Raw genomic sequence first — 12,984 nt, 5'->3', positions numbered from 1 at the left:
TCACATGGAATGAAAGTTATATAGAATAGCAAAGTGCTGGACTCAACTTAAAAGTATGTAAATTCATTGCTGGAATGGAAAGTACGTGAACCAACAAAGTGCTAGGTTAAGACATAATGTAAATTCATTGCTGGAATGAAAGGTACATGAAATAGCAAAGATGTTGTGTTTGTTTACTGGGCAGGTAGGGTTTCAAACTAGCCTTGAGTGCTCTATTTATAGAGCTTCTTCATACATACAGCAGCTTGGTGTGGCAGCTTCAGCAGTTTCTACATGGCCAAATTTTGGACTGCCACTGTCCCATGATCTTTCAGCCTTCTCTAAATATTGCCAAGTGTAATACTATATTCTCCCATGATTTATAACTGATAGATAGTGGGCTTGGTGGTTGAATACATGCTTGTAAAGCCTTCTCCCATGTTCTGGAACTGCCCAGATGGAAAGGCAGCAGTTCCAGCAGCAGTTGAGAAATTCTACCTAGAAGGCCCGGATCATGCCACGTGTCCCATGTCTTCCTTAGTCTTCTCCCTTATGCGTGGTCTTCTCCTTTATTTCAGAACATGATTCCACTAATTTAGCCATGTCATCCATTATCTTCAAACACTCCCTCAGTTAGTGGTAGTTACCATATGAAGTTCCACCACTTTCAACCGACGCATTCTTGTTTGGCCAAGTGTCCCACGATGTCTAATAGTCTTCCCCTTCTATAGAACCTTCCTTCTGTATAATTTCTATATATATCATGCATGTATATAGAAATTACTCATATACCTACATTCCCTTGGCTTTAGGAAACCTCTTCTGGTTGGACTTTCTTGCTTGGCCTTAACTTTCATGGCGTCGTGGCCCCTTCTTTCAGCAACTTCTTCATCGTGGACTGTATCTCAGTATATATATATATATATATATATATATATATATGCATATTTATATATATCCAGAAAATATATACTTGTCATTACCCAACTTCCCTCTTCTTTAGCAGACCACATCTCCTTGAATTTTTAGGTAACTTCCCTCAACCAAACTTTCCTTTATGGTATTAGACTCCATGATGCCCTGAACCCCTTAATTTCAGTGTCCTTCTTATCGTGGGTTGGCATCCTCAACTCCTGTAACTTCCATTCTTCAGACTTTCCCTCCTAATGGCGTCGTGGCTCCTAGACTTTAACGGTTTTCTCATCGTGGGCTGCATATAATACAAATATATATATATACGTATAAATATATATATATCCATAAATATATGTCATCCCATGTTTCCTTGATTTTTTGCAACTTTCCTCAACCAAACCTTCCTTTCTACTTTCACGGCATCATACTCTCTAGGTATCAGTGACCTCTTCTTAAACATGGGTTTAATATATACATATATATATATATATATATATATATATATATATTATAAATATATTAAACCCCCATGTTTTGTAAAATTATAGCAACAAAGATTGACTAAGTTTAGACAAACCGCTGAAGTTTCCTAGAAAAATGGAAAAAATATAGCATCCAATCTCTCCTTTTCTCGCTTGGTCAACTTTGCAAATTTTGGTAACTCTTCAAGGGTTTTGAAGATACGTGATTTGTCCACAAAATTCATTAAAAGAAATAATATCTTATAATAAGTTCCATAGAACTCGCCATGTGTCGAGAACCAATTGTTTGAATTTATCTTAAATAATTGTATGACACTGTATAAATGGTAGTATTTCCATAAAATAATTCCTTCATTCCAAATAGGAATTTGTAGGCCATCATTTTAAAGATGGCAAGTCCTAATAGGACTCACCTCTTTTTTTTTAGGATAGAAAACTCTATATGGTATGATTGTACTGGCCCACTTGTCTTTGATTGCTACATAAAATTAAATAACTTTAAAACTCCAATAATAACTTATTAGAGTTGCGATCCAGCGTGGCAAGTTCCATTGGAACTCGCCACATGTCGTCTTTCTATTAGGCAAAAATAATGAAGTAAACATATGCCCCCCAAATTCCATGCCTTGTGGAACAATCTAATGACAAGGTATGGGATTTGAATTTCGCCATTATGAAGAAGAAAAAAAAAAATTGAAAGAAAAAAAGTGGAAGTACTAGAAAAAAGAAAGCATGTTTTGTATAAAGCAAAGGGATAAGAAAAAGTTTCTCAGGTACTTTCAATATGGCTGAACTTAACTTGGAATTGCTAACATGGAAATGCATGTATATAGAAGCAAGATGAGTAATTTCCAGTATAAATAGAACCTGGACTATGTAATGTAGCCACCTTCACACTGAAGTTTACCATACTTAGCTGATCTTGAAAAATATAGTTAAGTCATCCTCATTTCTCTAGCCAATGTACCTTTTCAAGTACTTAGCCTCTTCTTGAAATGAATTCTTCCTTCATTTTGACTTAGCTACCAAATGGCCAAAGTATGGCTAATATGCCTCATTTCCAACTTTCTGGTTCACTTGGAAAGGAACATACCAGCCACATTATGTGGCCGGTTGAATGACTATGGATTTCCAATCTTCATAGATGGAAGGGTGATACTCTTTCAGGTATACACCATTCATATGATGCTTGTGTGATCCTCCATCTATATCCATCAATTCATAAGCCCATTTTCTAAGGACTCGTTCCACCAAGTAGGGACCATCCCAATTAGGAGTCCATTTTCCATATTTCAAAGTTTTTATTCTAGGTGGAAATTTGACTTGCCATACTAAGTTTCCTTCAACAAACATCTTTGCCTTAACTTTCTTGTTGTATGCCCGTATGACTTTCTTCTTTTGAGCAATAATCTGATCTAAGGCATTAAGACAGACTTCATCAAGGTCTTCTAATTCCACCAACATGGCTTAGTTATAATTTGTTGGAGTTAACTTATTTTGGAAAGCCACCCTTCTAGACCTAATGGTCATTTCCATTGGAAGAATGACATCATGTCCATAAGTAAGCATATATGGTGTGATACCCATACTTAATCTTTTTAAATTCCTGTAAGCCCAATGGGCCTTAGAAAACAAGTGATGCCACTCCTTTAGATGATTCTCAATCATTTTCTCAAGGATGTTGAGAAGTTTTTTGTTGGAAGCTTCTGCCTGTCCATTTGTTTGGGCAAAATATGGAGTAGAACTGATCACTTGAACACTACACTCAGCATAATAGTCAATAACTTCACTTCCAACAAAGGAAAGGCTTCTATCTGGGGTGAGAGTCTCCGGAATTCCAAACCTATGTATAATGTGCTTCTTGATAAAATTAATCACTGTTGACTACTCACAAGTCTTTAATGGAATGGCCTCTGCCCATGTAATACCCCGATAATTTTAAAAGATTTATTAATTAGGATTAATTATTTTATTTTATTTTTCAATGATTTATTTTATTTTATTGAGTGCTAGATTAATTATCTTATTTTAATTAAGTTATATTTCGTGATTATGTATGATGATTGATTGTTTTTGTGGTTGATTATTGATTGAATTATTGGTGTGTTGATTTTATTGGTATTATATGACTTAGTTGTAAATTCTTGTTTGTTTATGTGCTTCATGTAATTAGTATTTTAATTTTTGTATTTAATTAATTATCTTATTTATTTAAATTAATTGGATTGGGCTTAAGGAAAGTTGGACCAAAAGATGTGGTCTTGGGCTTGTATGAAACCTTATTGGGTTAATTAATGAAGGTCCGTGGTTATTTAATTATTTAAATGATCACTTTTGTATCAATTATATTTATATATATATATATATATATAATTATATATAAATATAATTAATTAATAATTGTTATGGAAAGATATATATATAGATATATATTTATTGATATTTATAAGTATATATGATTTAATTAACTAATGAGTTAATTATGGAAGGAATATATATTTATATATATATATATATATATATATATATATATATATATATGTTTATAGATATAAATTATTTAAAGGTTATTATTTTAATTCATAATACTAGTTGGGATAGGATTTGGAATTTAAGGTGTATAAAAATACACATAAGGCTTTAGGGTTAAAGGTTTTACACGTTAGAAAAATAAAACAGACAGAGAGAGAGGAAGAAGAAGGGCTGACAAGGAGGAGGTCGGATCTGAAAAGGAGGACGTCGGAATTGGAAGAGATAATTAAAGCTTAAAGCGTCGGTTTCGCTTCGAAACCTTCAGGCGAGTTTTCTCTAACTTTCCTCTTAGAACTCATAAGGATTTCACCTTGAGTATCAAGGCTTTAATTAAATTTATTTGTTTAAAAATTATGGTTAGATCGGAATAATTAAAAAGTATAAACTATTATATTTGATTTTTAGATTATTGGATTTTAATTGATATATATAGGTGTTATGTATATTTTAAAATCAATCTATAGGTGGATTTGTGACCCAAGAGAGTTAATTATGGTTTCTTTATTTTCTAGAATTGTTCTGTAATTTTCTGGAATTTTCTGATATTTTTAGGAATTTATTAGGATTTATTTTCCTATTATTTGTTAGGAAAATAATTATATATATATATATATATATATATATACACTAGGTAACTGGCGCATGTGGAGTGGCGGCACAATAAAGAATTGATCCAGTGCGGCGCGGTGTAGGATAATAGGGTGTATACGCCAATTACGGCCATTTGATTAATTAAACTTATGTGAATTGATATGGTGCATCGCGGCGCATAAAACTTTGGTGCGCATGTGTATCTGGACCATAGAAGTGGTCTGGTCAACTATGGGATTATTTGGTGTATTGCAGACCATGAGAAGATGGTACACTCGCTGATCTGGACCTTAGATCTATTATAGTTAATAGAAAATAATCTAGTGTGAGCGTGTTCATTTGCGCACTCATTTATGACCATTGGATGCGGCATAAAGGAAGTGATGGATTCAGTGTGGTGAGCTCACGGTAGCTGAAAGAGCTTAGCCAATACCAGCACACAAGGAGGCTTGAATCCAGCGCGTGCAAGTGCATAGTAAGCACGTGGGCGCGCGTGGGAAACTATGTTGGCCTAATTCGACACTAGAAATTAAAACGGTCATAATTTAGTCATTTTAAATCGAAATTGGGTCATTCTTGAGCTCAAATTTAAGGATTTTTCGTCTTCTTTCCAATGGTACCAATTTCATTATCAGATTCCCATCCTACTAGGAGATATTTATGTTTTAGTGAGAAAGTGTCGGAAAACTATTTAAACCAATATGGAGTATTTAAAGGAAACTATTTCTGACATATTTAGTTGCACTAATTTGTGTAAATATAATAAATTAATAATTTGTTATGGAAGGAAGTGTATATATATATATATATATATATATATATATATGTATGTATGTATGTATATTGATTTTAAATAATCAAGGATTATTAAAGAAGGTGTTAAACACATATATACATTAAATAACATATGTGTAGGTATATATATATATAAATCATTTAAGATGATTAATATTATCATTCTTATTTGGCATATCTTAATAGGCTGGTTGTTAAATTAATGATATGCGTATAATATGCATGTGATGGCTATGTATGATTTAGCGTATTGTTAATTTTAAAGTTAATTCATGGTTAAAGTGTGGGCATGGATGAATTGTCAAATGATTAAATATATTACCTAAATATTTGTATGAATAGAATACATATATGGAAAGTATGGATGAATTGCTAATTAAATGTATGAATAAATATACCTGTGGAGGCATGGTTGAATTGTCAATGTATAAATATACATACACGGAGGCATGGTTGAATTGCCAATGTATAAATAAATATACTTATGGAGGCATGGTTGAATTGCCAATATATAAATAAAAATATTTACAATGGCATGGTTGATTTGCCAAAGCATAATTACGTTGTTATGTGTTAGATGATTAAAATATCATCTATGGTTGTTGTATGTATGGATTGGATTAGGGTTAGATATTCTTAAATGAGAATAGTTTAGTACTTACTGGTTAGTGTATTATTTTACATTAATAAAATAATATTGGGGAAGACGTGGATGATTTGTCAAAACTTGAATTTTGGATATGTGATTTAAACAATTTAAATCATTATCGGGTTGGGATTAAATAGAGTATTTCTTTTATTATAATTTGTTGTTTAAATGATTAGACAACTGACTAGGATGGGATTAAGGTCAAAGAAGTTTTTATAAAATGAAATGGTAGATTGGTCTAGGTATGAATATTATTTTAATAATTATTTAATAGGTATGAAAATTTAATAAACCTATTAATGGATGTGATTAGTATAGTATATATAATTATATATAGACATGTATATCGTGCTTTATTAAAGTTAAAACTTTATTAGGTTTGGTTTTGATCAGAGATGATCTGCTTATTGGTTTTCAGAGGCCTGGTAGAGTGAACTTGCTCGTAGGGTTTAACCCACGATTTATTTTTCAGGTTATTAGAGGTTCCAGTCTCGAGGTTGAGGATCCGCAGCTGGGAGACTGTTATTCGTCTATTCATCTTGTGTACTTTTAAATAGTATTGGATTATTGGATAATGTTTTAAGGGGTCCTTGAGTTATGCGATTTCCGAATTGTAATTGTTGGAGAATCATTAAGTAATATTTATTTATTAGTTTTCTTCAGCGGTTTATTTATTCTTTATTATTCATCTTTGTATTCTGTGCTTGTTAAATACTTAAATTGTTTTGATATCCCTTGATTTTGTGCGCGGACTTGATCAATCCGTGTTCCAAAATTAGGGGGTATCACAGTTGGTATCAGAGCACTCCAGGTTCAAGTGTCCCTAGGGTGTCTTTCGTTGTGTGACTTCCGCGTTGTGTACTCTTTTACTTAGAGCTTAAGTTTAGGATTCATTGTATTCTATATTCGGTCCGTTAGTGTGTCCTAATGGTAAATCATTGAGTCTTATCAGGAAAATGGTAAGACACCGATTTAGAAGGTATTGGTAAATCGTTGAGTCTTCCCCTAATTTTGGAGTATGGGTTTTATGGATTTATGCACCAATAAAATAATATGGAGGTATTTTAGGGACGGATTAACGGAATAGTTAAGTCCTACCTATTTATTTATGAATTGTATGGTTTAATACACCGGTATGGGACGGTGGCATTTCAGGGACGGATTAACCAAAGAAGTTAAGTCCTACTTATATATTTATAAGGGAACGGATTAACCATAGCGTTAAGTCCTACTTATTCGTGTCAGGTCAACGGAATAGTTGGATGGTATGCCATTGAAATAATATGGTTGGATAGTTTACTTTTATGTGGATATAATGGATTATATATATATATATATATATATATATATATATATATATATATATATATACATACACACACACATATATGGGCCATGATATAAGCTTGAGTCTCAGGATCAGTGGTTAGGATGGAGGCGTATATTGCCGATTGAGATGGGTAGCTGGGTTTAAGGATGTGTGGGCTCTGGTAGAAGGAGGACTCGTAACCACCTTTGTGTGCGTTTTACATGAGATACCCACTATCCGGTTGAAACTGCTTTAGTCCAGTGAGAGTCTCTAGTGTGTACTTATATTTATCAATTATATAAATATGGAATTAGCTAATTACGTGATGTGTCTGCTAATAATGAATATGTGTGGATGGGTTAATTTCCACACGGATAAAAGGAATAATGAAATTTGAAATTAAATAATCAAAGTTTTATTTCATGGATTTGTGAATTCCGAGGACGGAATTCCGTTTGTTAGGGGGGAAGAATGTAATACCCCGATAATTTTAAAAGATTTATTAATTAGGATTAATTATTTTATTTTATTTTTCAATGATTTATTTTATTTTATTGAGTGCTAGATTAATTATCTTATTTTAATTAAGTTATATTTCGTGATTATGTATGATGATTGATTGTTTTTGTGGTTGATTATTGATTGAATTATTGGTGTGTTGATTTTATTGGTATTATATGACTTAGTTGTAAATTCTTGTTTGTTTATGTGCTTCATGTAATTAGTATTTTAATTTCTGTATTTAATTAATTATCTTATTTATTTAAATTAATTGGATTGGGCTTAAGGAAAGTTGGACCAAAAGATGTGGTCTTGGGCTTGTATGAAACCTTATTGGGTTAATTAATGAAGGTCCGTGGTTATTTAATTATTTAAATGATCACTTTTGTATCAATTATATTTATATATATATATATATATATATAATTATATATAAATATAATTAATTAATAATTGTTATGGAAAGATATATATATAGATATATATTTATTGATATTTATAAGTATATATGATTTAATTAACTAATGAGTTAATTATGGAAGGAATATATATTTATATATATATATATATGTTTATAGATATAAATTATTTAAAGGTTATTATTTTAATTCATAATACTAGTTGGAATAGGATTTGGAATTTAAGGTGTATAAAAATACACATAAGGCTTTAGGGTTAAAGGTTTTACACGTTAGAAAAATAAAACAGACAGAGAGAGAGGAAGAAGAAGGGCTGACAAGGAGGAGGTCGGATCTGAAAAGGAGGACGTCGGAATTGGAAGAGATAATTAAAGCTTAAAGCGTCGGTTTCGCTTCGAAACCTTCAGGCGAGTTTTCTCTAACTTTCCTCTTAGAACTCATAAGGATTTCACCTTGAGTATCAAGGCTTTAATTAAATTTATTTGTTTAAAAATTATGGTTAGATCGGAATAATTAAAAAGTATAAACTATTATATTTGATTTTTAGATTATTGGATTTTAATTGATATATATAGGTGTTATGTATATTTTAAAATCAATCTATAGGTGGATTTGTGACCCAAGAGAGTTAATTATGGTTTCTTTATTTTCTAGAATTGTTCTGTAATTTTCTGGAATTTTCTGATATTTTTAGGAATTTATTAGGATTTATTTTCCTATTATTTGTTAGGAAAATAATTATATATATATATATATATATACACTAGGTAACTGGCGCATGTGGAGTGGCGGCACAATAAAGAATTGATCCAGTGCGGCGCGGTATAGGATAATAGAGTGTATACGCCAATTACGGCCATTTGATTAATTAAACTTATGTGAATTGATATGGTGCATCGCGGCGCATAAAACTTTGGTGCGCATGTGTATCTGGACCATAGAAGTGGTCTGGTCAACTATGGGATTATTTGGTGTATTGCAGACCATGAGAAGATGGTACACTCGCTGATCTGGACCTTAGATCTATTATAGTTAATAGAAAATAATCTAGTGTGAGCGTGTTCATTTGCGCACTCATTTATGACCATTGGATGCGGCATAAAGGAAGTGATGGATTCAGTGTGGTGAGCTCACGGTAGCTGAAAGAGCTTAGCCAATACCAGCACACAAGGAGGCTTGAATCCAGCGCGTGCAAGTGCATAGTAAGCACGTGGGCGCGCGTGGGAAACTATGTTGGCCTAATTCGACACTAGAAATTAAAACGGTCATAATTTAGTCATTTTAAATCGAAATTGGGTCATTCTTGAGCTCAAATTTAAGGATTTTTCGTCTTCTTTCCAATGGTACCAATTTCATTATCAGATTCCCATCCTACTAGGAGATATTTATGTTTTAGTGAGAAAGTGTCGGAAAACTATTTAAACCAATATGGAGTATTTAAAGGAAACTATTTCTGACATATTTAGTTGCACTAATTTGTGTAAATATAATAAATTAATAATTTGTTATGGAAGGAAGTGTATATATATATATATATATATATATATATATATATGTATGTATGTATGTATATTGATTTTAAATAATCAAGGATTATTAAAGAAGGTGTTAAACACATATATACATTAAATAACATATGTGTAGGTATATATATATATAAATCATTTAAGATGATTAATATTATCATTCTTATTTGGCATATCTTAATAGGCTGGTTGTTAAATTAATGATATGCGTATAATATGCATGTGATGGCTATGTATGATTTAGCGTATTGTTAATTTTAAAGTTAATTCATGGTTAAAGTGTGGGCATGGATGAATTGTCAAATGATAAAATATATTACCTAAATATTTGTATGAATAGAATACATAAATGGAAAGCATGGATGAATTGCTAATTAAATGTATGAATAAATATACCTGTGGAGGCATGGTTGAATTGTCAATGTATAAATATACATACACGGAGGCATGGTTGAATTGCCAATGTATAAATAAATATACTTATGGAGGCATGGTTGAATTGCCAATATATAAATAAAAATATTTACAATGGCATGGTTGATTTGCCAAAGCATAATTACGTTGTTATGTGTTAGATGATTAAAATATCATCTATGGTTGTTGTATGTATGGATTGGATTAGGGTTAGATATTCTTAAATGAGAATAGTTTAGTACTTACTGGTTAGTGTATTATTTTACATTAATAAAATAATATTGGGGAAGACGTGGATGATTTGTCAAAACTTGAATTTTGGATATGTGATTTAAACAATTTAAATCATTATCGGGTTGGGATTAAATAGAGTATTTCTTTTATTATAATTTGTTGTTTAAATGATTAGACAACTGACTAGGATGGGATTAAGGTCAAAGAAGTTTTTATAAAATGAAATGGTAGATTGGTCTAGGTATGAATATTATTTTAATAATTATTTAATAGGTATGAAAATTTAATAAACCTATTAATGGATGTGATTAGTATAGTATATATAATTATATATAGACATGTATATCGTGCTTTATTAAAGTTAAAACTTTATTAGGTTTGGTTTTGATCAGAGATGATCTGCTTATTGGTTTTCAGAGGCCTGGTAGAGTGAACTTGCTCGTAGGGTTTAACCCACGATTTATTTTTCAGGTTATTAGAGGTTCCAGTCTCGAGGTTGAGGATCCGCAGCTGGGAGACTGTCATTCGTCTATTCATCTTGTGTACTTTTAAATAGTATTGGATTATTGGATAATGTTTTAAGGGGTCCTTGAGTTATGGGATTTCCGAATTGTAATTGTTGGAGAATCATTAAGTAATATTTATTTATTAGTTTTCTTCAGCGGTTTATTTATTCTTTATTATCACTTTGTGAAATAATCCATTGCAATTACCATAGAAGTGTGGCCATCCGCAGATGGTGGCCTTAACTTTCTAATAAAGTTCAAAGCCCACCCTCTGAATGGCCATATTTTCACTATTAGCTGCATGTTTTTAGCTGGAACTCTTTGTAGCGGGCCATATTCTTGACATGCAATACAAGTTTTCGCAAACTCTATGCAATCTTTCAATATGTCTTTCCAATAATAACCGTACCTTCTAAGAATCCACCTCATCTTGATTCCAGCTTGGTGTGCTCCGCATATTTCAAGGTGCGATTCTGCCATTGCTGTCATGGACTCGTTCCTGCCAAGGCATCTTAGCAAAAGTCCATCTTCTTTACTCTTCTTATAAAGATCTCCATCAATTAAAATGTAATAAGGTGCCAAAAGCTGAATTCTCTTGTCCATATTGGCACCAGGATCTTGCAAGAAATGAATAATTGGTGTTCTCCAATCATTCAAGTCTAAACCATCTATATCAACATTGAAAATCTCCCACGTCTTCTTGGCAGGTTTGATTCTTCCTGGCTCATTAGCTTGGAAATGGCCTGCCATCTTATACCGTGACTCTATAGAAGGGAGAGTCCTTCTTTTGATTTTGATCAAGGTCTCTTCTACACCCGGTGGGACTTTCACTCGAGAGGCTAGTTATGCTAGATCATTAGCCTCCGTGTTCAAATGTCTTGGCCAATACTTGAGTTGGAAATCATTAAACTGACAAAGTAATTCCAAGGCCAAATAGTGGAAAGGTCCTCAAATGCCAGTTGAGACATCTATATTCTTCAGAAAGTTGGCTAAGTATCAAGTTAGAATCTCCAATAATCTGGACCTTATCCACCTTTAGCTCTAGCAGGATTTCTAACCCAATGATTAGTGCCTCATACTCAACTTGGTTGTTTGTACACTTGAAATCCAAGAAGAAAAAAAATGTGGTTTTTCTTCCTTTTGGTGAAATGATAACTATTTCAGCTCCTCCTCCATCATGAGTGCTTGACCCATCAAGCATGAGAGTCCAAGGTGTATAGTCAAGGTAGAGATTATCCACCTCGTCACATATTTCTGAATCTATCTTGGTAGAAGGATGATTTGCTAGAAAGTCTACCACCGCCCTTCCTTTAACTGCCTTTTGTGGAATGTACTTGAAGGAAAACTCCATTAAGGCCAATGACCACTTTCCAATACGTCCAGTGATCAAAGGCCTCGAAAGTATATACTTAATCAAATCTATTTGAGAAATGATATACACGGCCACTGGCAACATATAAGTTCTCAACTTTATAGCCGCATAGTATAAGGAAAGACACAACTTTTTAATGGAAATATACCTATATTCTACTGGAGTGAGCACCCTACTTAGGTAATAGATGGCTTGCTTCTTTCCCCAATCATTGTTCTGAGCTAGAAGAGTTCCAATGCATTCATCAGCGGCCGATAAGTATAATCTTAAAGGCTGCTTCTTGATTGGTGGCATCATCACTAGAGGGTTGGTCAGGTAGCTTTTCAAACCTTTAAAGGCTTGTTAGTGCTGTCCTGTCCACTTGAATTCCTCAGCACCTTTCAATTTCAGCAATGGGGAGAAAGGATGAGTCTTTCCAGCATGGTTGGCAATGCATCTCCTCAAATATCCAACATGGTCAAGAAATCTTTGTAGTTCTTTTTTAGTGGCACTTTGCTTCAATAATTGCCTTTGCTTTATTTTGGTCTATCTCAATCCCTCTTTGATGGACCAGGAAACCTAGGAAGTTTCCAGTTGAAACCCCAAAAGTGCACTTTAAAGGATTCATCTTCAACTTGTGCTGCCTCATTCTTTCAAAAACCATCTTCAAATTCTGGAGATGTTGAACCTTGACCGAGGACTTGATGACTACATCATCAATGTACACTTCTAGAAAATGGCCAATCATGTCATGAAAAATGGCATTCATGGCCCTTTGATA

The 12,984-nt window shown here is 32.7% G+C and overlaps 1 protein-coding gene across 1 annotated transcript; it reads right to left on the bottom strand.

Moving 5' to 3' along the window:
• Nucleotides 1-11,756: 11,756 nt before the first annotated feature.
• On the bottom strand, nucleotides 11,757-12,518 carry LOC132304825 (uncharacterized). The gene has a single exon (XM_059802535.1). It carries the CDS (start codon nucleotides 12,516-12,518, stop codon nucleotides 11,757-11,759), a length of 762 nt encoding a protein of 253 aa, XP_059658518.1.
• Between the last annotated feature and the right edge of the window lie 466 nt (nucleotides 12,519-12,984).

This window comes from Cornus florida, unplaced genomic scaffold (genome assembly GCF_030987335.1).
Source record: "Cornus florida cultivar Cherokee Brave unplaced genomic scaffold, ASM3098733v1 CherokeeBrave_3.0.0_Hap2_Chr04, whole genome shotgun sequence".
Classification (NCBI taxonomy): domain Eukaryota; kingdom Viridiplantae; phylum Streptophyta; class Magnoliopsida; order Cornales; family Cornaceae; genus Cornus; species Cornus florida.
The sequence above is the reverse complement of the archived record's forward strand: the minus strand, read 5'-3'. Positions and strand labels throughout refer to the sequence as shown.